Source organism: Callionymus lyra, chromosome 17 (genome assembly GCF_982586985.1).
Source record: "Callionymus lyra chromosome 17, fCalLyr1.hap1.1, whole genome shotgun sequence".
NCBI classification, from domain to species: domain Eukaryota; kingdom Metazoa; phylum Chordata; class Actinopteri; order Syngnathiformes; family Callionymidae; genus Callionymus; species Callionymus lyra.
This window is the reverse complement of record NC_141834.1, coordinates 4,628,495-4,656,462: the sequence shown is the minus strand read 5'-3', so window position 1 is coordinate 4,656,462 and position 27,968 is coordinate 4,628,495. Positions and strand designations below refer to the sequence as shown.

The 27,968-nt window shown below is 42.9% G+C and overlaps 3 protein-coding genes across 3 annotated transcripts; all 3 read left to right on the top strand.

Moving 5' to 3' along the window:
- Window positions 1-231: 231 nt before the first annotated feature.
- s100v1 (S100 calcium binding protein V1) lies at window positions 232-1,797 on the top strand. Its single transcript, XM_087813153.1, has 3 exons — window positions 232-305; window positions 767-895; window positions 1,381-1,797. The coding sequence occupies exons 1-3, from the start codon at window positions 294-296 to the stop codon at window positions 1,549-1,551; spliced, it is 312 nt and encodes a 103-aa protein (XP_087669279.1). The 5' UTR covers window positions 232-293; the 3' UTR covers window positions 1,552-1,797.
- Window positions 1,798-4,073: 2,276 nt separating this feature from the next.
- On the top strand, window positions 4,074-10,834 carry dcst1 (DC-STAMP domain containing 1). Its single transcript, XM_087812605.1, has 16 exons — window positions 4,074-4,130; window positions 4,974-5,038; window positions 5,394-5,495; window positions 5,553-5,627; window positions 5,703-5,831; window positions 5,906-6,045; window positions 6,111-6,273; window positions 6,372-6,515; window positions 8,198-8,319; window positions 8,386-8,543; window positions 8,621-8,720; window positions 8,800-8,895; window positions 9,471-9,597; window positions 9,815-9,931; window positions 9,994-10,136; window positions 10,442-10,834. Exons 2-16 carry the CDS (start codon window positions 4,996-4,998, stop codon window positions 10,589-10,591), a joined length of 1,809 nt encoding a protein of 602 aa, XP_087668731.1. The 5' UTR covers window positions 4,074-4,130; window positions 4,974-4,995; the 3' UTR covers window positions 10,592-10,834.
- Window positions 10,835-11,694: 860 nt separating this feature from the next.
- Window positions 11,695-25,834, top strand: adam15 (ADAM metallopeptidase domain 15). The gene is made up of 24 exons (XM_087812733.1): window positions 11,695-12,121; window positions 12,446-12,537; window positions 13,933-14,009; window positions 14,252-14,330; window positions 14,394-14,470; window positions 14,923-15,148; window positions 15,598-15,663; window positions 15,746-15,817; window positions 15,890-16,059; window positions 16,133-16,217; window positions 16,284-16,432; window positions 16,497-16,674; window positions 16,747-16,839; window positions 17,132-17,327; window positions 17,420-17,528; window positions 17,592-17,787; window positions 17,882-17,959; window positions 18,023-18,134; window positions 18,212-18,365; window positions 19,411-19,519; window positions 19,648-19,713; window positions 23,213-23,272; window positions 25,133-25,239; window positions 25,445-25,834. Exons 1-24 carry the CDS (start codon window positions 12,025-12,027, stop codon window positions 25,530-25,532), a joined length of 2,736 nt encoding a protein of 911 aa, XP_087668859.1. The 5' UTR covers window positions 11,695-12,024; the 3' UTR covers window positions 25,533-25,834.
- The last annotated feature ends 2,134 nt before the right edge of the window (window positions 25,835-27,968 follow it).

Below are 27,968 nucleotides of genomic sequence, written 5' to 3'. Positions count from 1 at the left end.
ACTTGTGAAAACGTCTCTTTCATTTGTCCTTTCTGTACTTTCTCCTTCCATATTTCATTTTTTTATTCTCTTGACTTTTGTTCTCGCCCGTTTCCTCCCTTCTTTGTTTACGTTTTTGAAAGACACATGATCCATTTGCATGCTTCTCCACACCCTGTCAATCAGGACTTGTTGCTGTGTGTGCGTGAGCGTGCATGTGGGGGCGTGGCCTCGTTCGCTTCGCTCCTTCCTTCGGTCTTGGAACTTCAGACTCTTCTGCGACTCTTGCATTGAAGCGACTCCTGCAGCAGGAAATGGCGACGAAGGTGAGTTTCAATCCTGAGCGCCGGTACATTCATGGGCTTCCTTCCGGGCTGTTATCTTGGTGTTTTGTGGGGAGGGGAGGGGGTGTTATGTGAAGTTGATCTGGTGAGTCAACTCCCGTGCGACTCGAAAGTAAACCATTTGATTCACGACAGTAGATTTAGACTTTATGCGCGACTATGTTTTGCATGTAGTTTCAATGACGTCATCGATTTTTAGCGAGTTTTTAACACCATCGGCTGATGAATGACTTGATAAAGATTCCTGAACGGATAAGTGTCCACCACGGTATATTTACTTGCTCGTTGACCCTGGTCCAGAACTCCAGAGGTTCTGCTCACGGAGCTCAGAACCTCCACTATTGAATTGGTCTTCATCGGCCTGGTTATGATGTTGAAGGCTGATGACAATGATAATAAAGATGATGATGATGATGGTAATGATACCGAAGGTGTTCACTCAGCTCTCAGACCTGGAGTCGGCCATCAACTCTATGGTGACTCACTTTCACGGATCTTCATCGAACGGCTCAACTCTCAACTCGACCGAGTTCCAGACAATGATCTCGCAACAGCTGCCAACCTTCGCCAAGGTGAGGTCACAGCTCACTGGCCAATCACAACTCCCCCTGCGGCCACACACCTGCACTTACTCCCAAAATGTTGTGGGGCAACAGATCTCATTGTAGAGAACATTCCTGCATGACAACGTCAACATTCTTCAGACTTTTCTTAGCGGGTTGGAGTAGAAGTGTTTAAGGGTCAAAGGTCAACCCAGGCGTCATTCCCGAGGTAGAGCTGGAGACAGGAAACAGAATCCAGCAACATGGCCTCAGAAGCAGCTAGGCTCAGCGATCCAGCAGAAGAAAAATAGAGGGTGGGGTTCTTCAGAACAGCTGCAACAGGGTGAAACTTCACTGACTCCCTGCCAAGAATTCCTGAGTGATAACGGAACTCCGGGAAAAGGAGAGGTGGTCCGAACAATAGCTAGGGTCACCGCCCCTCCATGGAGAGACAGGAAAAGATGAGGGAGGTTTTTTCAAGTCGTCGTTCTATAAGTCCGTCTTTCCTCTTTCAGACGCTGGAGGCTGATGGCGGCATGGGTAAGGCCCTGAAGATGATGGGCGTGGAGGGTGACCAAAACATCACCTTCAACAACTTCTGGACTCTGGTCCACAAACAAGCTGTGCAGGTCTTCAAGGACTCACACAAGGAGCCCGACACCATGTGCAGCTGTTCACTGCAGTAACACACCTGTCTACACGGCAGCAAACGTTGCCCCTTCCATTCAGGGGCGCTGCAGGAAGAACGATGAATCCCGAACCTGAAAACCTCCAGTTTGTTCCTCCCTGCAGCAGCTCATGTTCGTCTCCATGTACTAACTTGATATGTGAGCTTTGTAACAGAACGGGACCCTCTTTGTTATGTGTGTTACTATTTTTATGTCACTAATGCAGCTCCTGTGTCAATAAACATGTTTCTCTTTCATACAGAACTGATTCGCACAACAACTGAAAGCGACTCACACAAAAACACACTCGAACTTGAAAATACACTCCTCAAAGGGAAGTTCAATCATTCCAACTCGTTATAAGAAAAACTGCGCAAAAACGGACACACTTTTATTAAGTTAAGTTCATTAGAAGCATTAGATCAGGACCTGCTGCATGAGGTCGACTGAGATCTGCAGGGAACATAGAAGATGGCTATGGTTAAACAGTGCATTTAGTCAACTATAATTACTTTTAATTCGTTGAAACATTATACATCATTTGTTATATTACCTCCACTTGTACTTGGTTGGTCAACTTTACAAAAGAATTTGACGTTTTTGCAAAAAAAAACCATTTTTTAAAGGGTAAATGATGTGTCTTAAATAGATCTTGGACTTCTATTGTACTCATCAGTATGTTTCTGTTTGTACAAAACTCTCTGTTAACGGAAATATTTACATTAGAAAATGTGCTTAAGCCCCGCCCACTGAAACAGCTTTAGTTCTCCTTAAAGAGCTTTATAAAGTAATAACTTTAAAACATCACCATGATGCACCTTGGAGAGGCAGAATTCAACATTTGAAACAGGTGACTGAGTCATCACAGCAGGAGTCAATCCTGTCCTGCATCACTCCTCTTTCTGATCCATGTGGGTTTTGTGCCTCTGCCCACGAGCAAACGGCATGGGATCTCTGGTGAATGACGCAACACAGTATTTAACTTTGGTGAATAAGGAGGAAAGTGTTGCCAGACAAATGAGCAGGGACTCACCATCAACCAAAAATACCACAGCTTTCATTTAAAGAAACTCGCCTGATTTCTAATACAACGATTTCTTCTGCTCCATCATCGTCTTCCAACATTTTAACTCTATCTCTATTAGTTCTTCCCAGAGTCAACGCAGTTAACAGAACATTTTGAAAAATACTAAATACAACAATTCAAATGCAACAAGCTTAACCTTATATTTGTGTTCTGCAGCCATCGCAATGTTTGTTATTTTTTACAAGAATTTCAAGGTTCATTAGTGTCAGGTCATTCAATCATTTGAATATTGAAATTTGAAAATTTGATATTCTAATTCAAATAATTAAAAAATAAATGTTCAACCAATCGGTAAGACATGTGTATCATCTTCTTTAATATGCCAGAGTATATCCCTGCTCTTGAGTTTTTTCAAGTAGTGTCAATTTAGTGTGAGCTCGTCTCCAGGGAGACAGAATCGCTGAATTTAATAAAATGGTTACTTTTGTAAAACAACTATTGTGCAAAAACGATTTGAACTCACAGAGGAAGGCACCTCTTCCTTTTCACAGAATAACAAGCTTTAAAAATAGATTCTTTCCCCCCAGAGTCAAGCCTATTATTATAAATATTATTTTAAAATATGATTATGAAATTATGTGTCCTGAGTTAGCAACCCAAGGTTTTGAACCTTTTAAAACAGATCGATCTGCTGGTTTATGACATCATTCCTGCTGAAATCTAGTGACAACAGAAACCAGAGACTAAACGTGAGATTTATTAAAGGCTTTTTAAGATCCCAGGCTCCCCAAGTTCAGACAGGTGGATCTATTATATAGATGTATATAAATTACATGGAAATTATTAAATACAATTATTCTAAAAGATAATTCAATGCTAAAAAAAATTCAACATTACAAAAATGTGAAAAAAGACACAACATCTGTATTGACATATATATTGATAACTCCTTTTCTGGCAACTTTGGCATATTTGATCTTGCGATATACTTAAATGTATACTATATGGATAAAGGATTTGCTTATACTGAAATATTTTCAAGTGTATGAGTGTATTGTTACTATAAATCTATAATGCAAATATTGTGACCATCAACAATAACAGACTAAAAATGCAGTAAAAATAATATGAATAAGAATATTTTATAGTATCACAGCTACAGGAAGACGAGACCTGGAGACTAATACCTTCACTTTATTGTTAGATAACCTGACGGCAAACCACCAGAAACACACACACACAATAAATCGTATCGTGTAGTTTAACGCCACACAATAATTAAATAAATAAAACATGATTAAAAAAAAGTTTTTGAAAATACTGTAGATGTTCAGTTATGAATCATATATCGGATCATAACCGTGACATTAAAATTAAGAAATTAATAAAAAATTCGGTAAAACCTCGAGTTGATTATTTAGAGAATACATTTGTTTGAATACGTTTTTTATATACATCAAATTGTAATTGAAATTCGATATAAATAAAGTTTTTTTCAAATATTGGCTGACGGCAAACAAGCATCATTCTGACTGACACATATCTGGACGGGATCACATCTGGACCTTGGGTCAGTAACTTTTAGTGATAATTGTTGTCATCACAATATTAACTACTAATTTTAAATTATATAATCAAATATTTGAAGCAAGATTCATTTAAAGGGAACTGCTGTGGATCGTGACTCAGCAAAATGTTAGCTAGCTCGCTTAGCTACTATACGTGCTAGCTCACCTGTTGCTCCGAACTTTTGTTTGTCTGACTCACAAATGCATTCTCTTGTAACAATAATATACAGCCAGTCAGTAAAAAAAGAAGTTGTTATTTAGCTGTTAGCTAAGGTTTTGATCCTTCTGCTTCTGTTTCAAACTAAGTTCAAGTACGCCAGCAGTAGTGTTGAGTTGTGAAATCTGTCGTGCGCGCATACTTTGCTTATTACTGTAATGTCTTATGCAGAAGGAGTCTCAAACATGAAACGTAAATAAAGCGCTTTAAATGTATTAGCAACAATTATTTACCATTCTTTGTAAATAAATCAGTAAACTTTCATGATATTCTATCACATACTTTCACTATAGGGGCCCTTTGAAAATACGCAAATGAATGTAGTAATGTAGATGTATATTTAATAGAAACTACCCTGGTTTGGCATGTCTGAAACTGATGTAGACTGAAGTAGACCTTCTGGTCCTTCGGTATAATGACGACAGAGTCTATGTCTGTGACCAGGGTTTGTCTAAGTCTGTGACCAAGGTTTCCTGGCTTGGGCCGCTGGACCCTTAAAACTGTCTTGAATGTTCTCAGTTTGCATTTTTGTTACGTTATTCTGGCCCTGTCTTTTCTGTTTTAGTTTCAGACAGTCACACAAGAAGGAAGTTGGGAAAAAGGTTAATTATCATCTGTTTTTTTTAAGGTGAGGTGGAAACGTCGATCCCATGGCTGGTGTCAACCTGAATGTAATTCCTGTACTTCATGGTGGTGAGTTCAGCAGGGGTGGTGGTGGGTGGGGGGGAAATTACTTTTTATTCTCATCTGTGTTTTGAAGGCAAGCCTTTTGTCAGTCAATCCTTATACACGATTATGATTAGATAACATCAGGATGTCATCTCTTCATAATCATCTGTCCGTTAGTTGACCGGAGGTTGGGGACAGCTAACGGACAGATGATTATGAATTGTTGATATCCTGATGTTATCTAATCAGTATTTTCTTATATTACCATGGCACTCTCAACTTGTTGAGATGCTATTTTAGTCTAATTTACTCCAAAAAAAAGTCAAGTAGAGAAACACAGTTAAACACAAATAACCCTGAAATCTGGATAATTGTGTAGGAGATGCTTTCCCAGCTGCCCAACGATTTTTCGAAAGGTTGGAGGGGCTCGGAGTTCCGCGATATGTCTTCTACACGCTCTTTGATGCGCTGATAGCTACAGGTGATGTTGTTGTTGTCACTTCATGAAGATGGTGTTGACCTTGTGCTGCATCCTCAGCGCTGATGCTGGCTTTCATGCATGGTCTTCCGCTGACCTTCAACCTGAAGATGACCATAGGAAGTATTATTGTCGGTGAGGAGTGTTAACAGGCGAAAAAAGTTTTCGCACTGACAACGCCTCAGTCTGTGTTCCCATGTGTTTGTCCAGTTGTGTGTGTTGCGATAGGGTTATTATGGTCAGGCTTCAGGTGTCTGCTCCTGCTGATGATTCCAAATTGCCTGAGCTCCAGCGGCCAAACGTACCTGATGATTATAACCCTGTCTGCACTTTACCAAGGTAATGAAGTTAATGAAAGATAGACATTGTCTCATCAGAATCAGAAGATTCTCCTGTTCTGGTGGTGCCTTCAGGTCCAGGGCTTAACATTCAGAGCAACATTCAAACAGCCGTCGAGTCCATGAGCTGCAACCTGGATCTGCAAGTGAACAACAGCAAGCTGCTGTTGAGATATGCTGTTGCACCTTTAATGAAAGTCACCAAGGAGCTGATGGTGGGTCCAGAACCACCAGTGCAACAGGAAGTCTGACCTGTGGGACATTTTATCTTAACGCCTAGAGGGAAGAGCCGCAGCTGCAGGCAGACACTCGGAATGCTACCAGCAACTTCCGAAGGCTCCGGGCCGCGCTCCTGTCCCAGTACGGTTACGAGTTTGATTCCTCCGATGCAGGGAAAAGCACACAGGAAAAGTTCATGGCAAAGACCCAGATGCAGTGTGATCGTGAGTTCAGCTCACCTTAATCTCAGACATTAGAGGAAATCACCAACTTTTGTTTATCTTGTCAATAACTGACACAAATGATGTGTTTCTGTGTGCAGGCGTGGTAGATGACAGTGTTAAGCAATGTCAAAAGTGGTTAGAAGAAAAGTGGGAACATTGCATGTCGAAGATTCCGTTTCCAGTTGTCAACGACATCGTGTGTGTCTCAATGAAGTTCCACTTCCTATGTGACATAATGAGAGGTAAAAGATCACACATTCTGCTCACACACCTACTTAAATGTAGATTTTGTGCAGGTGTTGAAAGTACTAAAGAAATCAGAGACTCCTCTGAAAATAACTCTGTCAAGCAAAAGCAAACTACATCTTCTGCTAATTTAAACACGCACAACAGCACATCAGTGAAAAGACAGCGCCCTCTGCAGTCTACCAGCGTATAACTTGTTCCAGTAATCTGAAGCGCTCATTTAATCCATCCTCTTCCTCATCCCTCCTCCTATTCATCTCTTGCCTCACTTCAGTAATTGTCCAGCCTGGTGCTTAAACCAGTTAAAGTTATACTTCTCTATGACTTCAACAGTCATCTAGATTTGGTTAAAGATACTTTAGCTATTATGTTAAATTACGTACTATAATCAGTCGATATGTAAATGAACCCACCAACTTAACTTAATCCTTTTCTTGTAGTATACAGGCTTGAAATAAACCTATTTAACTTAATTCTCTATCCTCAGAAATAATTGTTGTCTGACCATTAGTTAATACATTTTCATTTTATTTGAGCTGACCTAGCACTACGGAGTAGAAGATTAAAAGATGTCCGTCTGAGAGTGACATAGCCTAATTTAAACTTAATTACTTACCTCTACTAATTACCTCTTTAACTCAAACGATTGTAAATGGAAGAAGTTGTGCTCCAAGATTCAACAGGAAACATGCAAGTTAAATCAGAATTCATGATACATAGATCAGTAATGGCTTAAAACAAATGAGGATGAATTCTGTCAGGCCTTGCAAGATGGACAGCACCCAGGACAGCCAGGGCCAGTTAATACCCATCACTCAGAGAAGAAAAGAGTAACCGAAGGTTCTTATTCAGCAATGTGGCCGGGAAGATTCAAGTGATCAGTATCACCGACCACAAATGTTGTAGCTTATCTGGACATTGACTCTAAGCCTTATTCATACTTGGACTCATTTCTAACAGTAAGCCATTGACTATTATTTCCTCCTCCTAATCCATATGTCTCTTAAATCCTATTCTCACATGGCTGCTTAAAGAAGTGTTCCCCTTACTTAGCACATCCATACTTGACCCTCAGACTTAAAGTTTGCTGCAATTAAACCTCTACTGAAAAAGCCCACCCTTCATACAGTGGTTCTTACAAACTGTAGGCCTGTCTCCAATTTTGTCTTTATTTTGAAGATTCTGGGGAAAGTTGTCATGAGTTATGAGTCTTTTTTTCAACACTGGCCATACACGTTTCTGATTTAGCCTCTGATCAGAGCCGCTTCACAAATTATTTTAAACAACCACCTCTATTGTGGCACACTAAGGCTAGATTGGTGTCCCACAAGGTTCTGTTTGTGGCCCAATCAGCACTGCAGTGTAAGTAGATGAGAGGCTATGCATGAGACCCCCATCTCTATTGAGAGAAGGATTATCGTGTCTAGTTGAGGTGACCTCTAGGCGGTTCTCTCTTCTCTCCCTCCACACCTACTCTAGTTCGTCTTGTTTTTCTGCCATTAAAAGTGTTTTATTTTTCTTGCCACTGTGGCTCATTGTGAAGGTCTGAGACCTGTTTTTTCTCTTATATAGTATTATCTAAACTGTGTTTAAAGTGTCTTAAGTTACATCTTTTATGATTTGACTATGAAATTGAAATTGAAATCATCCCCCCTTCATCCTTCTTCTCCTCTGTAAGTGATGACCCCATGGTGTCGCGAGCAGATTCCAGTGGAGGAAAACTTTGGGGAGCTGTTTGACCAGCTGGATGTGTCGATGGCTCAACTGTCCAGAGAGTTCAGGGGCAGGCTTGTTATGAAGGTCAGAGGCTTCAGATTGTCTGGAGATCTCCTGTACTGACCTACTTTGATGTCGGTACTCCTGCAGGAGGAGAAGGAGCAGCCGGTACTGGATGGAGACTTTCTGGACAAAAGCTTCTTGGACACTATGAAAGCTCCGTTCACTAAGTTGAGAGGATTCGTGGAGAAAGTTCAGATGACTCTGGATTTGTTGAAGAGCTTCAGCTCCATCTTGGTCTTGATCCAGTAACATCATCTTTAACATTACCAGTGAGCTTCACACTCATCATCATCATTATCATCATCCTCCTCCTCTTCCTCAGAGCCACGTTCTACCTGGTGAGATACATGAATGACATTTTATTCGATAACATATACATCACAAGCTTCTTTGAGAATGTGGACATCCAGAGGAGGAATGAGGTATCGCCAGCTTTATTGGCCCCCATGGTCTGATGTAGACCTGGTTCTGACCTATGTATGCTCCTGCTGATGTTTACAGAATGTGCTCTTCCTGCTGCCCCTAAATGAGGGTGAGGAGAAGAAGTTTATCCATCCCTGTCGTTTTCGCATCCACATAGATGAATACAAACAGTTGGTGAGTATTGGTGAACAGTTGACAACCATGTTTGTTACCTAAACTTCACACACCAGGTGTCACACATTGTGTACACACAGCTAGCTACATGTTTTGTCTGTAACATTTATAATAAAACTGTTTTACGATGGAGAGTTACTGCGGGAGCTGAATAAAGGTTGAATAAAGGTGTGTACAGAGATTTTCCTTCCAAGAAGTATTGCCCAATCAGAATGATGGTTTTCCAATCTGCAAAACCAAACATCATCTATAGTGCAGGAGAATAATTGAACATGATGACATTTTTGAAAGAAGCCTGAAACCAACACAGCTTAAAGTACGCAGGCACATTGTTAGCTAATGTTGCAGGTTCAAAGTAACACACTTAATTCTTAACATCAATGGATTTTCTAAATATGTGTGAACCAGGCATGGTGAGTGTGAGCACATGAAGGATTCACCCTCAAAAAGAGTGTCTCTGTGGTCACTTCAGCTACTCAAGAGTTAAGCACACACATTTTACTTTTTAAAAATATTATCATTGACACAACTAAAAAATTAAATCTACTAAATAAATGTTTCTGTTTGTGTGTTAGTTCTCAGGTTTCTTACACTTTCTGGCGCTCATTGGTCTGACCACCATCCTGTTCGTTCTGGACCATGCAGTGTTCCGCACACTGGACATCATCAGTAGAAACTCGTTCACCCAGTTCAACTTTACCAGTAAACACACACAGGAACTCCTGTGTTGTTATCAGTATTATCTTGATCTTTAAAGTATATACTTTTTTGAGTATTGTTTTGATTGTTTAAGCGCTTTGTGACCCTGGTCTGGAAAAGCGCTATATAAATAAATATTACTTACTTCCTTACTTACTTACAAACACCTTCACCTGTGACCTTCAGCTGTGACCTTCACTGTGGATGCTGCTTATTCCAGGTGGCCACCTGGTGAATGTGAACGTGACCGGAGACTCAATGCTTGCTCGTCTCCTCCAGACAACCGTGTTGGCGTTCAACAGCTCATCTCATGTCCATTTCACGACCGACAACAGAAGTAAGACGAAGGTCACAAATATGACTCTTGAACCAGCAAAACATTAACTTGCGTGTGTCCAGACTGTGTCATTCCCCCCACCAGCCCCTCTTTTGATGTGTACTTCACCTGTGGGGCCTGTCTTTTTGGGATGGCGTTGTTCAGCTGCTTACAAATTTACGCAAACCGTGCCAGACGAGTGATTGCATCCTTGTTCTTCCCCGAGGTAAACACACCCAAACAATCCCTTACTCACACTAAGGACACACGCAAACTGACTCGCATCGGTTTAAACTTAAATACTGAGTGTGGGGGAGGGTTGGCAGGCCTTTTGAGGATACTCATGAAGCTTGGTCTAATGCTAATAAAGTTTTGAATACATATCAAATGCTGACATTGCGCTTTTTATAAAATTAACTTCAGATTAAGAGCGAGGAGGAGACACACACAAATGTCTGCAAATTCTCACACACAAACAATGACACGCAGCAGAAGTTTGTTTATGAGTGTGTTTGTGCTTGTGTGTGTTAGCGGGAGAGGAAGCGAGTCATGTTCCTGTACAACCTGCTGATGGAAATTCGCATCACTAAAGAGAATAAAAAGAGTGATGGAATATTGCCCAGGCCGAAGGCAAGTGCAGTGATCTTGCAACAAGTGAAGGAGAGATGCGTGTGTCACTGAGCCCTGCTGTCCAGGAAGCTATAGATCTGACCCGCTTGAAAAGGAAAGTTTGCTGTATCTTTCATGTCGGTTCTTCCGGCGAGTAAGGCGAGACCTGAGGTCTGATTTTCATTTACCTCAGCAGTTGTGGTGAAATATTTGAAAAGCAGCTGATGAACTTTTGTGTTAAATTGTTCAACTTAACGTTCACCAGCACTAACAGTTGTGTAATTGAAAAGTGTATATAATTAGTGTATGTGTAAAAGTCAGCAATACAAATTATAAATGACTTTCACAAACATAAGTCATGTGTTGGACCGACTGAAGTTATTCTGACATTATATATTTCCTTTTCCAATTTCACACCTGGACGCACAACAGTGCTAGTGCATGAGTAAACAATAACAACATCGTATATCTCGGCTAATCCTGCTGAAGCGCTGACGCGGCACCTTGTTCATTTTATCAGCTTATTAACAACAAACAGCCCCTGTGTTTACAAACAAACAAACAAATGTTTCTGCTGCACCGGTGATGAGGACACACTTGAGGTCCTCTGAGTCTGAGAAAACGGGTTCATGTCAGAGACATACATGCACTGGTTTCGTGGAGACAAAGTGATGATGGATGCTAATGGGTTGTACTGGTCCCGATCCGGACCCTGCACAGCCGCACACCCTCTCAATTACAAACATGCTCATTCATCTTGTAATCAAAGCTATTAAGGTCTGACTCAGCAGACCGAACTCAGGTGATGTAAGCAGCTGAACCTCTACAAACACTTGCAGCTGCACGCGATGCTGACATCAAAGAGCATTTTTTGTTCATCGTAATAAAACCTAATGATTAAGAAAAAAATAATATTTTGAATGATTAATATATTTTTATTGTGTAATCAATATGTACTGTACCATACAGAAGAGATATTATAGCTGTAAACTCTGAAATGCAACCAATTATAAAATTAAAAACAAATTAATTATTATTATGAAAATGCACAATATATTTTTAGATTAAAGTTTAACTGCTGCTTTAACTTGAAAGGCCAGTGATTTCACTTCCTTCTTACTCGCGCGCCTCCTCTAGCTTGTCTCTGTTAATGACGTCATCTTGAGGTCCGCTTACTGACTGTTTGGTATCGGAACACTCGCTGGTCCAAACACACCGTCAGTCCGCTTCTCCGCTCGCTGGAATCCGACCGCTCAAACGAACTTTTGTCTCAACGTCACCGGGAAACTTGAACGGTCCGACTCGAGTCTCCTCCCGACACTGATGGAGTTTACGGAGAAGCTCTGAGGGCTGGTCGACAAACTCGAGCGGACCGAGCCCGCTATGATGTGCGGTCACTCCCCCCTACACCCCGGCCCACCAGAACCTCCGAGGTGTGACCGGCAGCGGAACGAGAGCCACTCTTTGTCCGAGTCAGCTGCGCGGTAGAGTGCTCTGGATCGAAAATGAGTTCTGCGGGACTCTTGTTGCTGATACTACTGAGGGGCTGCGGTGCGTTCACCACCGGCCGGTCCGTGAAGGCATCACACAGGCATCAGGCAGGTAAGTTTCACAACATCACTGGGAGGGAAGGTGAGGCCGCTCAGAAATGTGACTTTTGACCTGTTAAATACATGATTGATTGTGTTAAGTTTACTTTGTTTATTTGTTTTATCTAGAGACCCAGCAGTGACCTGATTTAATTTATGTAGCCATTAGCTCAGTTGTGGTTGTTGGTCAGATTTGGAAGGAAACTTTATTTATAGAATGTCTAAAAACACATGTCAATATTTGCCGTGTCAATAAGACTAGCCAGTGGTCAGACTCTGAAATGTTTACTGGTCAGAACGAATTATATATGCTTGTCACTGACATGCGTTCTCTCAGGTGTAGACAGACCGCAGCGCCCCCCGCTGGAGAAGACTCGTCCATTCCTGCTGGTGAACGGTCGAAGGCAGAGTCTGACTAAATCTCTGCAGGTGAGTCATCAGTGAGGCTGTTTAGAGTCATCCACCCATGATTCAAACTGATTTCGAACCTTTTTGGCTACTTTCACTGAAACTTCAGCAGCACCTGGTGGACGATGGTCAATGTGTTAATGGTGATTTGAGCTGTAAACAAAAATATTGGTTTCTGTGGGTGGATTGTGACTGTTGACCAGGTTTAATTCCTTATGAGTAGAGGATTACAAACACAGACAGCCACAGGAAGTTGGGTCAGCATCATGCTAGTGAGGAAGTCAGTAAAACCATCAACTGTCAACTCGGCATACTGAAGTAACAAGAGATAATATCCTATGGACCAACCCTACCTACTGACTGAAAAAGGTACCAGAGGAGAGCAACAGTAATGAAGGAGTGGCACAGTAAGGATGTGACTGGAATACCTGGCGGAAACTCACCCGGCAGTTGCAGTAGGAATGGCTCAGAGAGAAAGTGCAGGAAGTGACATTTCCTCTGACTCAGCGCACTCATGCTAAAACACAAAGGAGGGGAATTCCTCTAGTCCGCCCTGAGTTCGGTTCTAGCATCAGCCGGACCCACCACGAGGAATGAAGTAAAGTGACTGTGCTTTACCTTCACACTTAAGAACTTGGGCTGCCAGCTCTGCCCCATGTGCTCCTCTGGCTCAACAACAGAACAAACGATAATCTGATCAACAGGATTACCACAGGATTGTTAAAGTAGATGTATTATTAACCTAATTTGACAGATTTCACGGACATTAGACAACACCAACTGAGGCTTTCCAGAACCAGAGCACTTCATCAGCGGACATCACATCACATCCAAGCTGTAACATCACTGTTGGAAGCTTTTCTACAGCCGCTGCTGGATTAGAAAATGGTGCTTGAATTGCCTTAATAGTCTGCTAATCTGTAGTTGAACTGAAATAAATCCAGATTACCATTAGCTTCACTCTCTTCACAAATAATTGAAATACTTTCAGGCAGAAGGTCAACCCCGCAAAGGTCAGATGTCAGCCCAAAAAACAGTTTTTCACTCAAATCGCTAAATATCTTGAAGTTAAACCTGGTCAACAGTCAGAGAACCATGTGAAGGATCCACAACAGGTTGTCAAATTGAGATTACTTTCAATTAGGAATGTGGTCACAGTGATGCCTCACACACACACACTTGCACTCACGTACACAACAGCTAGGAGTCAGTCAGGAAAAGGCTTCAAAGTTTTTAGAAACAACAATTAACAGGAAATTACACTGATTGAAGTGAGTATTTTGGCCACCCTTCCTCTCCCAGCACAGTAGGAAGTGATACAATGTTGATGGTAAAGACATCATTCAGGGTGTAACTGCATGGATGAGGTTCAGCCTCTGTTTGTGTGCAGAACTGACACTCCCCTTGCTTTGGCAGGATGGTCACCCTGACACACTGCAGTGCGGTTTGGAGGTCTCAGGCCAACTCTTCCTGCTGGACCTCCAGAAGAACCGGTGAGAGTGAACTTTGACATTTGACCCTGTAGCAGAGTTTTGCAAGACACTGACTGTACTAGAAGAAGTCTAAAGAATTTCTTGTTTCATGTGTTTTTGGTGCGTCTGGTGTTCTTTTAATTCAATTCAATTTTATTAAAAGTGTCTTATCATAACAAAGTTATCTCAAGACACTTTACAGTTGGAGTAAGACTATAGTGGAGAAAGGAAAAACAGATCCCAGTAATTCAATTCTTTCACAGTGAACTTTTGCCAAACCCTCCAAATGTCTTCTACTATCTCCCGGATGGTACCAGGGTTTTGTCGACAGCCCATCCTGTGGTGAGTTCACAAGCGTGTCCATCTGAGTCTAGGTCTTGACTGAAGAACCGTATGTCTTCATAGGTTCACTGTTACTACCACGGAAGCGTCCGAGGGTTTCCGCACTCTAGGGTGGCGGTCAGCACCTGCTCTGGGCTCCGGTGAGTAGTTTGTCATCACCAGTTCAGATCCATTATTGTCATCAAGACTACATGAATGAGTGATGGATTAATAAACGAATAAAGCCTGGATGCAGGTTTAAAGAAAACCTGCTTAAGACCAGTGCTGACCTCTGACCTCTGCAGCCTTGCAGTGTAAGGCTCGGTAGGATTAGAGGATTTAGGCCCACGTGAGAAGATCTGGCCCGGATCCTTAATGTGGATCAGGAGTGTAAGGATCTTTCAGTTTTAGCTATCCAGGGCCAGACAGTAGCTACTAATAAAATCCAACCAAATATACCTGAACAATGGGAGGAGACCACACAAGTGTGCCACACAAAATAGCTTTCAGTTGGTTGGACAAAGAATTGCTGAGTTGTACCCCCACTCTAACTGGAGAACATCCAAACCTTCAGAGTTTTCAGGCATCTAAATATTTTTCTTGTCTTCTTCAGTGGCATCATTGTCATAAATGATAGCTTGAGCTTTGAGCTGCAGCCACAAGAGGGCAACCACAGAGAGGATGCTGCCAGTGGTGAGGGGAGTGGAGGCAGCAGCCATGATGTGGACGACATCCACCTGCTGTACTCCACCAGTCACCTGAAGGGCGACAGGACTGTAGGCTGTGGCGTCTCACACATCCCGCTGCCCCCCCTTCACAGCTGGGTCCCCAAACATCGGGTAAGCCACTGACCCCTGTCAAGTTGTATTCCGGTCTCTGGTAATACAGCTATAACATTATGCCTGGGGTTAGCACTTAGGGGTGTGTCATCTGATCATCTTATGGAAGAATGAAGCAAATCTGAGCATTAAACATTAAACAGTTAGATACGAGTTATCATCTCAAAAGAGTCCAAATTATTAACAAATCATTTTAAGTGTGTAGAGATAAAATACCTGTTATCCTATAGACCCCTGTGAACCTGCTGCTGACCCAAGTCACTTCACACTGACTATGATTACATTACACTTAGCAAGAGTCCATCTTGCTGAAGGACACACATGTGCAGTGCACACAAACAAGTGACACTAATCTCGATATTTTTAGCTGTTGTAGTACACCTTCTGTCTGCGTCTAAAGTTGCCATCACTGCTGTCCTGGCTAAGCTTTGACCTCTGTCTGTCTGTAGAACAAGAGGGACATCCTGTCTGAGACCAAGTACATTGAGCTAGTGCTGGTGGCAGATCACCAGGAGGTTTGTATACATCTATATATAAATATAGATATATATTTAGTTATACATTTAAATGTGTGTGTACATTTGTCCTTGGTGTCAGTTTGTGAATTACCAGATGAACAACCAGACAATCATGTACAGGATGTTGGACATGGCAAACCAGGTGGACTGGGTGAGATCCTCTACCCCCATCTCTCTTTGAATGATGACTGTACAGCACTGTGAAAGACCTGTACTGTTGCAGTTCTACCGACCGCTGAACGTCCGAGTGGCTCTGACGGGTCTGGAGATCTGGAGCGACCGAGACAAGATCAAGGTGGAGAAGAACCCGAGCGATACCCTCAAGAATTTCTTGGACTGGAGAACCCGAGAGCTGCTGCCACGTCTGGGCCATGACAATGCTCAGCTGATCATGTATGCCTGCATCTTGTCCTCTCGGACCTTTGTGATGGTCTCATACCGGTCCTGACTGGTTTTGTGTGCTTAGGGGCGAGGCTTTCGACGGCAACACGGTGGGCATGGCGTCTCAGTTCTCCATGTGCTCCAGAGACCGGTCTGGTGGCGTCAACGTGGTGAGACACAAGTTCACCGGTGACATTGTTACAACAGCTACAGGAATATGTGTGTTTGTGTCGTAGGACCACCTGGTCAGTGTTCTGGGCGTGGCATCCACTGTGGCACATGAGCTCGGGCACAACCTAGGCATGAGCCACGACACAGCCGAACGTCACTGCGCCTGTGAGAACGAGCGTCGCCTTGGCGGCTGCATCATGGAGCCCTCCACCGGGTCAGAGCCAGCAGAACACTTTCTTTGAAGTGTGTCTCCCTAACATGGGCTCTCTTACCCGCAGGTTCATGCCAGGTCAGCAATTTAGCAGCTGCAGTGCTGCAGACCTGTCGGTCAGTCTGCTGCACGGAGGCGGCATGTGTCTCTTCAACGTGCCGCAGCCGGACCGGCTGCTGGGAGGACCTCGCTGTGGTAACCTGTACGTGGAGAGAGGAGAGCAGTGTGACTGTGGTCTGCTTGAGGTGCTCGTCTGTCCGTTTGTCCATCCATCTGTGGTCATGTCTCTGTGCCAATGTCCACTGTGATTGGTTTAGGAATGTAATGACCGCTGTTGCAACGCCTCCACCTGTCAGCTGATCCCTGGAGCTCAGTGTTCCTCTGATGGCATCTGCTGCCACGACTGCAAGGTGACACACATGAATACTATACAGTATACACGCATACACACACTCACTTGGAACTTTGTCTTAAGTCTTGGCCTTTAAGAGTTTTAAAACTTGTATTTATTTTTAAATGTGTATTTGTTTTTATTGTTAAAGCACTTTGTGACCCTGGTCTAGAACCGCCTCTTACCAATAACTATTGTTATCTAATAACTTACTTACATATTCTCCCACAAACTAAAACATGCAATCTATATACAAACATACACACACTCACCAAAGCACACACACTCACTCAAGTTCTAACCCTTGCCAGCTACGGGTTGCTGGCGCCCTATGTCGTGAGCAGATCGGGGACTGTGACCTGCCCGAGTTCTGCACAGGGTCTTCCCCACACTGCCCACCCAACGTATTTCTGCAGAACGGTGAGCTGTGTGAGGGAGGTTCCTCCTACTGCTATGAAGGAGTGTGTGCTAGCATGGACAGCCAGTGTCAGGCGCTGTGGGGGCCCAGTAAGTCTCAACTGTCCATATCAGTAAGGTCCAGAATACACTGGTACAAGCTACACTTGTGTGACTCTCGTTGACTCTCTCTGCCCTTGCAGATGCCACTGGTGCACCAGGCATATGCTTTTCCTCAGTCAATAAACTCGGGGACAAATTTGGGAACTGCGGGCAGTTCACTAATGGCTCCTTCATCCCATGTTCCAACTCGTGAGTCAACACTGAACACAAAGGACACTGCCCATGTCTGACATTACTTCCTGTCTGCTGCAGCGACGTGCACTGTGGTCGCATCCAGTGTCAGGGTGGCAGAGATCGCCCCCTGCTAGGTACCAACGCAGAGGTTCTCACCACAAAAGTACCTTTCAACCACAGCACATTGGTTTGCCGAGGAACCTTCTTCCACTTGGGCGATGACGTGTCTGACCCCGCAACTGTCGCCGTTGGCACGGCCTGCGCCCTTGGAAAGGTAGAGTGGAGTCCCCTTCAGGCAGAAGAGGACATGACGACAGCGTCCTGTTGATCATCAAAACAGAATCAATTCCAAAAAATCTGTGTTTCAGGCCTGTTTGGACCAACGGTGTCAGGACGTGTCCATATTCGGCGTGGAAGGGTGCCGCAGGAAGTGCAACGGTCATGGGGTGAGCGAGGACCGAAGAGTTGTTACCTCAGAAGTTGTGTGTTTTATGTGTGTGTGTGTCTAGGTGTGTAACAGCAACAATAACTGTCACTGCACTGTCGGCTGGGCTCCACCTGACTGCTTGTACTCTGGTTACGGGGGCAGCGTTGACAGTGGTCCAGCTCAAACCTCAGCTGGTACCTCAGCTTACTTGTGATTAATTTATGATTATGAACTTGTAGAACGCTCACGAAGCATTCGCCTGTGATTATAGGTTCTGACCCAGTCCAAGTCACTTTGCTGGTCGTCTTCCTCCTGATTCTGCCGCTGGTTTTTCTCTTTCTTGTGCTTCGGTTTCCTCGATTTCGCCCTTGTTTACTTTGCTTTGGAGCCAACAGTCCGATTTATAAAAGCAGACAACACAACAGGTGAGTTTGTGTCTGTATGTGTCTTTGTGTAACTGAACTAAAATGTGTAGTCTCTGTGTAAATGAATGTGTGTAGTTAGTTTAAGTATCTGTGTGTAAGTGTGTTATTTGTCTGTGTGTAAATGTAAGTGCCTGTGTGTGTGAGTTTCTGTGCATGTGTGTAAGTGTTTGTCTTACTATCTTTGTGTACATGTATAGATAGATACCTCTGTATGTGTCTCTGTGTAAGTGTATGTATCAGTGTTAAGGAATGAGAACACCGTAATGATACAATTATTAAAAAAAAAAAAAACAGTGATTGGAAAATATGATAACGTTACATTTTTAGTAATGGAATCATAATTCTTGCTTCCTGTTCATTGTAGGCGTTTGGTTACTTCCATTAGGTAAGACATGTGGAGAGTCTCTCTTCATGCTTTTTTCCATCTTCCATATCATTATGAAATAAAAACATTAGTTTTACAAATGACACCATCATCAATATGTGAGGGGAGTCAACGTTTTGACTTCATCGTGAAAACATAAACACTCTCTAAAACAAAGGATTAGGGAAGGTAAATATTTACAGGGGTTCTGTTTCATTTGTTAAACACACTATCAAAACAATAACATAAAGTACACGGCAATTAAATCACAATCTTCACCCTTGACACGCCTGCACAAAGAGGCTTTTGGAAGTTATCGCTAAGTTACTTCTCACATGTATCATAAGAATACTCAGCTGGTTCCAGAGCGAATATTCAATATGAAACTAACTCTAACTGTTATTCTTGTCTCTTTAGAAATAATTGTCTAATTGTCAACTACATTTGTTATCTTTTTTTCTTGTTAAGTTCAAATCATGTTTTTTGAAGCTATCTGCGTATTGTTCAAGCAAAAATTCACAATATGAATAAAATAGTGTATATCCAATATCTCCTCTAAAGCTGCTCCCTGAAATTTTGGTGGATGCAGCTTGTGTTTTTATCTTTTTCATGTCAGGAAGCATGTATGGTGTTTGTGTGATTATTTACGGAATGTTGTGTAAAAATACATTCCGTGTTCAGGACTCCTTCAACAGAGCGAGGGGACTGCAGGAATGACGAGCAGGTCCGACCGCTCCAATACAACCGTAAGCCTCAGACGGACGACCAGCTGACGCTGCCCCTCAGAGAGGTACCAGACCGACCCAGTTAGTGTAGCAGATTGTTCTGGAGAACCACTTCAACTCTGATACATGAATAACTTCCAGCTGTGCCTGTAACTCCTCCTGTCTGCTCCTCCTCTACTTCATGTTCTCTCAGGTTGACGAGCGACCTGCTCCTCCCACTAAGCCACTCCCCCCTGACCCTGCCCCAAACCCATTGCAGGTACTGGTTCGGCTCAGTCCGTGTTGCAGTGTGTGTAGTCACGTGATGTCATCAGGAACCTTGTTTGGGCTCCCCTTTCAGTCAACTATCTGATGTCATAACTTCTTGGTGTGTTTGTGATCATTAGTCTGTAATGGGTGGAGTGATGTCATTAGTTTAACGAGTGTGCGTCACTGTTGTGTGTCATGTTTATTTTTGCCAAGAGGACATCAGATATGTTGGTGTATGATGTCATCGTGTTGACATCATGTTGTGGTTCTTAAAAACAATTTATGTTTAAGTTGATGGATGTTTGTTGTTTGCTGTGCTTTTCAGTAATGAATGAATGAATTAATAACATTGTAGCAAATGAATGAGTTAGATAATCATAAAATGAGTGAATAAGTAATTGACTTATCATTAATTGAATTATTTATTCAGGGAGTGAATAAATAAGTGAGTGAGTAAATAAGTGCCAACCGAGACATCCAGAAATCACCCTAATCAGATGCCTTAAACACCTCAACTGCCTCCTCTAAGCGTGGAGTAGCAGCGGCTCTAGAGGCCCCCAGATTACTGTGTTTGTCACCCAAGCAACATCTGGAGAAAACTAATTTTGGCCTCTTGTACCCACAATATTGGTCTTTCAGTGACTACCCACCGTTTGTGACCAGAGGTGAAGGTAGAGATGACTGGTATGCAGAGACTTTGCCAGACAACTCTCTTTTCACCACCACCACAGATCTGTTCAGTGTTTGCATAATTGCTGAGCTCTGTTCTTCCCTAAGACATGCACAAGTTCAAGAAACTCCTCCACTTGGGGCAGGATCTCCAACCTATATTGGAGAAGGCTCCCTGACTTCATTTGACTGAGAACCATAAACTCTGATTTGGAAGTGCTTTCATCCATGCCACTTCACACCTAGTCGTGAATCGCTCCACTGAGTGTTAAAGGTCATCAAAAAGCAGTGATCCAATCCAAATCCCACAAAACCAGACCCTCTCAACACCTTGGCTCTGTCAAGGGATTCTCTCGATAAAAGTTATGAACAGAAACAGTGACCAAGGGCAGCCCTGGTTAGGTCAAACCTCACTGGAAATTAGTCGGACTTGCTACCCGCTATGCAGACCAAGCTCTGATACCATTCGTACAGGGAACAGACAACTGGTATCAAGGTATCTCATATCCAATACTTCTACAGTATTCCTCACTCTGGATGTGTACTGACAAGAATCTGGCGATGCAGTAGCTTCCACAATACAGGGGCAACAATGCAATATATTGCGATACTGTACAAACAACCATATATTAAGTTCCTATTAAAGAATTTAATTCCAGATCCACTCTCATGCTCAGGATCTCTCCAAGGTTATAGAGTTCATCCAAAGTTCCACAATACGGGCAGAGCACAATGCTCGGAGTCTCTGTTGGTCCTTGCTTTACAAGAACCCTGTCAGAGACCTTTTGGGAAGGCTGAGGAGTGTATGTTTTTGGAACGCTGCCTCTGATCCCAATCTCCAAAAGAGGAACCATCATCCTAATCTGCCAATCCAGTGGTCCAGTGGCGGCAACCTAAGCCCTAGAAAGAAGCCAAGATCCGAGTGCCCTGCCCCTAAATTATATTTTATTTAATGTGTCAAATCACAACAAAGTTACATCAAGACACTTTACAGTTCAGAGTGATAGTTAACCCCATTCAAATGTCACTCATATTCAATTTACCCTAATTTCCACTAGGGGTTTGGATTATTTTCAGAGTAATTGGTTCCTTATTGAATTTGTAGGAAAAAATGTTGCAACAGTGAAGCTGCAGTATTTGCAGTAGTGGATACTAGGAGGTCTTTACTCGAATCGTTTGCTCTAATGGTTACGACCACTTTTGAAGTTAATGAAATTACTGCTGCTGAGATGTGGAGAAATTGAGTTCTCGATAGAAATATGGCTCTGAGTCAGCCTGGCTACAGTGCTGAATAATTACCTAGGGTTAGTCTTGTTTTCTTCTTCAAGTGATGAGTAATCTGGCTTTCCAGATTGCTGCCCTGTGTATATTTTTACCATGTTCTTCTATCTTCTCTTGTTGTTTACTGAGTTCTATTTACAGTCTTTTGAGTTAAACATGCAATTAGTTTGAGGCTGTTATGTAGTGAGTCCGTAATACTGTCAACAACGTTATCAATGTTGTGGTAACTATGGATAGAGCATGAGTCCCCTAACTAAGGTAATTGCTTCCTTAAATTTGGCTATGAAGTGCGCACAGTGACGCCTCACAGCAAGAAGGTTGCTGGTTCGCTTCCAGGTTGGAAGGGAGCCAACTTGTGACCTTTTTGTGTGGAGTTTGTATGTTCTCCCCATGTTGCGTGGGTTTACTCCAGGCCCTCCGGTTTCCTCCCACAGTCCAAAAACATACACAGGGTTAATTAGGAACTTGGGGAAATTGCCTGTAGATATAAGTGTGTGTGTAAGAATGGTTGTGTGTCTTTATGTGCCCCGTGACAGACTGGCGTCCTGTCAAGGGTGTCCCCCGCCTCTCCTGAAGAAATGGAATAGGCTTCCCCCCCTGATCTGATCTCTGAGTCGGTGGGATTGAGGAGTCTTTCAAGATTCATTCCATCGATGAACAACATCTTGAGATTAGTTCAGCAGTCTGTCATCCCCACTATACACACTGTTGACACTGCTCCTACCTTCTCTGATACTAGTTGGTGTTTCAGAACCTCTTTGAAGTCAAACAGGAGTCGTCCTACAAGGTGTCATCAAACCCAAGTTTTTCTCTCAGCTACTGTCAAAGAGGTAGCTTGCTTGTGCTGGCTTTTACCTATCAGGGCAAAAAGGCCCAAGAGACTTCTTTCTTCAGCTTGATGACACCCCTCACTTTTAGGACCACCAACAGGTTCTGTGACATTTACCATAACAGACTTTGGCCTTGCCTCCAATCACCCGCCTCAACAATTGAGGCACAGAGCATGGCGCATTTAGACTTAATGTCCCCAGCTAGGAGTTATAGCTCTTTCTGACAGGAGCATCTCCCAGCGGAACCACATGTATGTGTCTGCCATGTCTGAACAGCGTCCTCCCCCAACATCTGAGACAACCTGCCCACAGGTGGTTCGAAAGCTCTGCCTCTTTAGTGCCTAAGACACGTTGCTGAAAGTCTGATGATACAACTACAAAGTCAATCGTTGAACTGAGGTCAAAGGTGCCATGGTGCAAAGTGCACGTGTTGGCACCATTATGCCAGGAACGTATTATTTATTATAGAGAATCTAAAGAAAAACCTCACAACCTCATGCACTAGCTCAGGCTCCTGCCCCGCCATAAAGGGGACCTTCTATGTCCTTAGAGCAAGCTTCTGCCCCTGAGGATTGGATCACCAATGTGGGCCTGCTGCCTGGCTAACAGGTGGTGAGCCCATGAGAGGGGGTTTACCTTCTCCAACTTCTAGTGAATAAGTGAGTGATTGAATTCAGGTCAGTTTTATGTGTGTCTTCTTTTCACCATCACTTCTTTTTGATGCTTCAGTCCACTAAAGGACGGCCGGCTCCGCCCACCAAGCCTCTGCCTCCTAACCCAGCCTCACAGGTACGACCTCCATGGGTCATAATGATTTATAGCCGTCTTGAGAGCATCAACAGGAGCGTACAGAAACGGATAAACAAACATGGATGTCCCTGAAGCTTTGACTTGGCTCGGCTAGACTAGTTTACTCCTGATGCTGGTGCATGTTGATGCTCCAAGATGGCAGCACTGTGGCCCTGAGGCTTTACCCCCTGGGGCCCAGCCATACCTGGGCAGTTTAGCATGGTAGCTAGTGTTGCTGTCTGGTTCATCTTTGTTGTTATTGGTTGCTGTGATTTGCCCCAATCTCCATTTTATGACGCCTCGTTTCTTTTGTTATGAATAATGACATTTATTTAATCAGATATTGTAACTTTTATTCTTGAAATATTTTTTGGGGCAAATACCCTTATCTGTTTGTTCTTTCTTGTTTCTAAATAAACTGTGTAATAGAGAGGTTATCGTTTCTGTCCACTCCACCATCTTTATTCCCTTCCTCGTCTACAGTATATCCTCTTCTTTACCTTCCTTATCTACAGTATATCATGTTCTTCACCTTCTTTATCTACAGTATATCGTGTTCTTCACCTTCCTTATCTACAGTATATCGTGTTCTTCACCTTCCTTATCTACAGTATATCGTGTTCTTCACCCTTCTTATCTACAGGATACCATGTTCTTCACCTTCCTAATCTACAGTACATCGTGTTCTTCACCCTTCTTATCTACAGGATACCATGTTCTTCACCTTCCTAATCTACAGTATATTGTGTTCTTCACCCTTCTTATTTACAGGAAACCATGTTCTTCACCTTCCTAATCTACAGTATATCGTGTTCTTCACCCTTCTTATTTACAGGAAACCATGTTCTTCACCTTCCTAATCTACAGTATATCGTGTTCTTCACCCTTCTTATCTACAGGATACCATGTTCTTCACCTTCCTAATCTACAGTATATTGTGTTCTTCACCCTTCTTATCTACAGGATACCATTTTCTTCACCCTTCTTATCTACAGTATAGCATCTGCTTCACCTTCCTTATCTACCATATATCATGTTCTTCACCTTCCTTATCTACAGTATATCATCTTCTTCATCTTCCTTATCTACAGTATATCATGTCCCTCACATTCCTTATCTACAGTATATCATCTTCTTCATCTTCCTTATCTACAGTATATCATGTCCCTCACATTCCTTATCTACAGTATATCATGTTATTTAGCTTCTTTATCTACAGTATATAATGTTATTCACATTCCTTATCTACAGTATATCATGTTCTTCACCTTCCTTATCTACGGTATATCATGTCCCTCTCCTTCCTTATCTACAGTATATCATGTTATTCACCTTCTTTATCTACAGTATATCATGTTATTCACATTCCTTATCTACAGTATATCATGTCCCTCTCCTTCCTTATCTACAGTATATCATCTTCTTCATCTTCCTTGTCTACAGTATATCATGTCCCTCACATTCCTTATCTACAGTATATCATGTCCCTCACATTCCTTATCTACAGTATATCATGTTCTTCACCTTCTTTATCTACAGTATATCATGTTATTCACCTTCCTTATCTACAGTATATCATGTTCTTCACCCTCTTTATCTACAGTATATCATGTTATTCACCTTCCTTATCTACAGTATATCATGTTCTTCACCTTCTTTATCTACAGTATATCATGTTCTTCACCTTCCTTGTCTACGGTATATCATGTCCCTCTCCTTCCTCACCACCCTCCTCATTTGTATCATCTTCAACCCGCATCTTTATTGTCTTCATCACCTTGCTCATCTACAGTATATCAAGTTCATCACCTTCCTTTTCTACATCATCTTCATCCCCTTTCTCAACCTTTGCTCTTGCAGATTTCTGCTCCAGGCAAACCTGTTGTCCCCAGGAAGCCGTTGGTGCTGCCCCCACCCCTCCAGCAGGCGCACGGCTCCGGAGGCAGACCTGCAGCACCATCACACAGGTGACTTAAGCACAAACAAATCTACAGAGAAGTAAGGTGTATTAGAAACATAATTGTGTTGCTCAAAAACAAGAAATCAAGTAATCACGGTGTTGTAGCAGCTTCATGTATCTTTTCTTGACAACAATTGAACCTACACGATCAGGGACAGCCATCATGGGGCCCTGTGAATTTGGCATAAGTCAGCTTGTTCTTTTGTTTCCAGGCGTCCTCCAGCTCCTCCTGCCCGTCCCACCCACGCTCATGTCGTCCACTCGCCTCCACAGGACACAACCAGCTGGGAAATATCATAAGGCACAAGACTGTCGGGAGCCGAGTAGTCTTGGGTGGATAAGTTCACCGGACAATGGACCAGATTTGGATCTGAAGACTTGTCTATCACAGATGACTCGTGATTCACATGGCACTTGAGGCTCACGTGTGACTCACAGATGACTTGAGACTCCCAAGCGGCTCATGACTTTTAAATGACTTGTGACTCACAGGTGACTGCTGACTCATTTATGACCTGCAAACCACTTTTGACAAATGACTCTTCTTAGAGCTGAGATGGTGTTTTTGAGAAGTTTATTCATATTTTATCAAATAAATAATTAAAAAAAACGATTTAAAACATCTCATCAGTTCATCAGCAGTCGTGTGACACTGTATAACCTGGCTCCTCTGACAGCTGATAAGTTGTCAGTCGGTTTTGTGTGAGAGTGTTACCTGACGTTATCACAAAACAGCATCACACAGACAAATGGAGACTCCTCCTCCTTTCACTAACCTGGAAAGGCTGCTGTGATTCCTGTCAGTTTCTCTGAAGATCGTGTCTTCATCACTGCTGCTCCTCCTCTTGTCTTCCTACTATAGTGCAGGTAAGTTAATTCTTTAACAAGACTTCAGTTTGACTCTTGAGTGATTTGGGTTTGACTTGTTCACATGTGTCGTTTTCGGGCGAGTGCCTGACCAAGTCGTGGCCTGGACTCGTCCAGTCTAAGCTGAACCCAGGAACTCGGTGTCTCCACCTAGACTCAAAAGGAAGTGCTGTTCACATGTGATTCAGTTTCTTATCCCTGACATCATCGATGTGTTCCAGGGATGCTGGTATATGTCATTGTGACCTGAAGACATGTTCTAGAACTGACACTGACTTGATGAGGTCTTGTGTGAGTCCAGACTCCAGTGAGCATCCAGACCTACACCATGTCACAGCATTGTTGCTTAGGGAACAATGGTTCCACATTTTTGCAATGCAGGATGCAGCACTGGCACCGACATCCTTTCATTGGATGTCCTGAGGTCACCTGACCGTCTTAAGGAGAAAGAACACTACAGTAAAACACCCATCGTCACTTGGACATCACTGTGGCTAGCTGACACCCCTTTTGTCTGCAGGTGGACTCTACTGCTCTTTCAGGATGTAGACCCGATCTCTCTTGGTCCAAAACAGAGTGCCTAAGGTTGTCTATCAAACCATTCAAGTGAAACACGGCTAATGTAATAGGTCAGTGTGATCTCACGCACACACTCAAAGATGATGAAAAGAGACCTTTAGATGCTGAGGATGTTTCCCTTTACTCTTCTGGTCACCACATACTTTTCCTTTCCTCATATTCCCTGAAGCCACTCTTTCTGTCCACGCTTTCCATTCGCCTCACAGCGCACACACACACAAGACAGAACCGATCAGCTGACCATGTCTGTAGTTGTCTCACGCTTACTTCCTGCTGTATCATCACTTCCTGTGTCTCAGATCTGACCTTCGTCAGCTCATGGTGGGGTGCACAGGAGGGTAATTTGTACTTCTCCCTCAGTGAAGTGGGTCAAGAGTTCCTCTTCCCTGACCAGAGCTGCATTCCATGCGTGGCTAGAGCTTGCAAGGTGTCGAGCGCCATGTGACAAGGCTTTACCACTGCGGGGTGCAGTCAGAATCATGGAGCATGCTGCTGGATACAGCGTCTATTTAACCCTTAACGGTCTGGTTGCACAGCTGCAATCTCAGGCCCCTCAACCTGCATTCTCAAGACCTTACTTTAGAGACAGCTACCTGCTCCCTCAGGCCCATCTAGCTACTCTCTCAGGTCCTTAGGAAATTACCTGACCTACATAATAGGTGTTACTATGCGTATTTCCAGAAGATCCAAAGAAAAATATCCTTCAAAGAAATCAAAAAACACAGTGGGTCTCAATCATGAAGCATGAGCAGAACGAAATTGTGTGTAAAGATTACAGGATTTTGGCATTAATCAATATTTTAGTAGCTCTGATCTTGTGCTCGATACTCCTGCTCCCTGAGAATGTGTAGAGTTTGTGTAAAGTCAAGAATGCACAAAAAAATTACAAGGTTTAAAATCCAAATTATGTTCATGACTGTTATTTATTGATGTAAATTGACTCATTTGATAACACGTTCTTTCCACATGAATGTTTATTGAATAATATTAAAAAATAAGAATATAGTCGCTAAATAAAACTATATAAACTATCTTCAGGTATATTTCCTAACTCAGATGTTTCCTCAAAAATGTGTTCGATGTTTTTGTCAGCAGGTGATAGTTAGGACTGTGAGATCTCTCCTCCTGTGAAGTGTTTGTTTTGTGTGTTTATCTGCTTCCAGTTTATGTCGGATCATTTAGATATTCACAGTTAAAATAGTTTAATATTGAACATTTGCTCCGGAACCAGCCGAGGCTCTGTCCTCCACATGCCCCGAAAATTAAATCAATGATCACTGCAAAATCCTC

Excerpts from the sequence above, each read along its gene's own strand:
- adam15 (XM_087812733.1), top strand. The coding sequence starts at position 12,025 with ATGAGTTCTGCGGGACTCTTGTTGCTGATACTACTGAGGGGCTGCGGT. Across the intron at positions 17,960-18,022 it reads GGAAGTGCAACGGTCATGGG|GTGTGTAACAGCAACAATAA; the intron begins GTGAGCGAGGAC and ends GTGTGTGTCTAG. Across the intron at positions 23,273-25,132 it reads CTCCTAACCCAGCCTCACAG|ATTTCTGCTCCAGGCAAACC; the intron begins GTACGACCTCCA and ends TTGCTCTTGCAG.
- s100v1 (XM_087813153.1), top strand. Across the intron at positions 896-1,380 it reads AGCTGCCAACCTTCGCCAAG|ACGCTGGAGGCTGATGGCGG; the intron begins GTGAGGTCACAG and ends TTCCTCTTTCAG.
- dcst1 (XM_087812605.1), top strand. The coding sequence starts at position 4,996 with ATGGCTGGTGTCAACCTGAATGTAATTCCTGTACTTCATGGTG. Across the intron at positions 5,039-5,393 it reads AATTCCTGTACTTCATGGTG|GAGATGCTTTCCCAGCTGCC; the intron begins GTGAGTTCAGCA and ends ATAATTGTGTAG. Across the intron at positions 5,832-5,905 it reads CCTGTCTGCACTTTACCAAG|GTCCAGGGCTTAACATTCAG; the intron begins GTAATGAAGTTA and ends TGGTGCCTTCAG.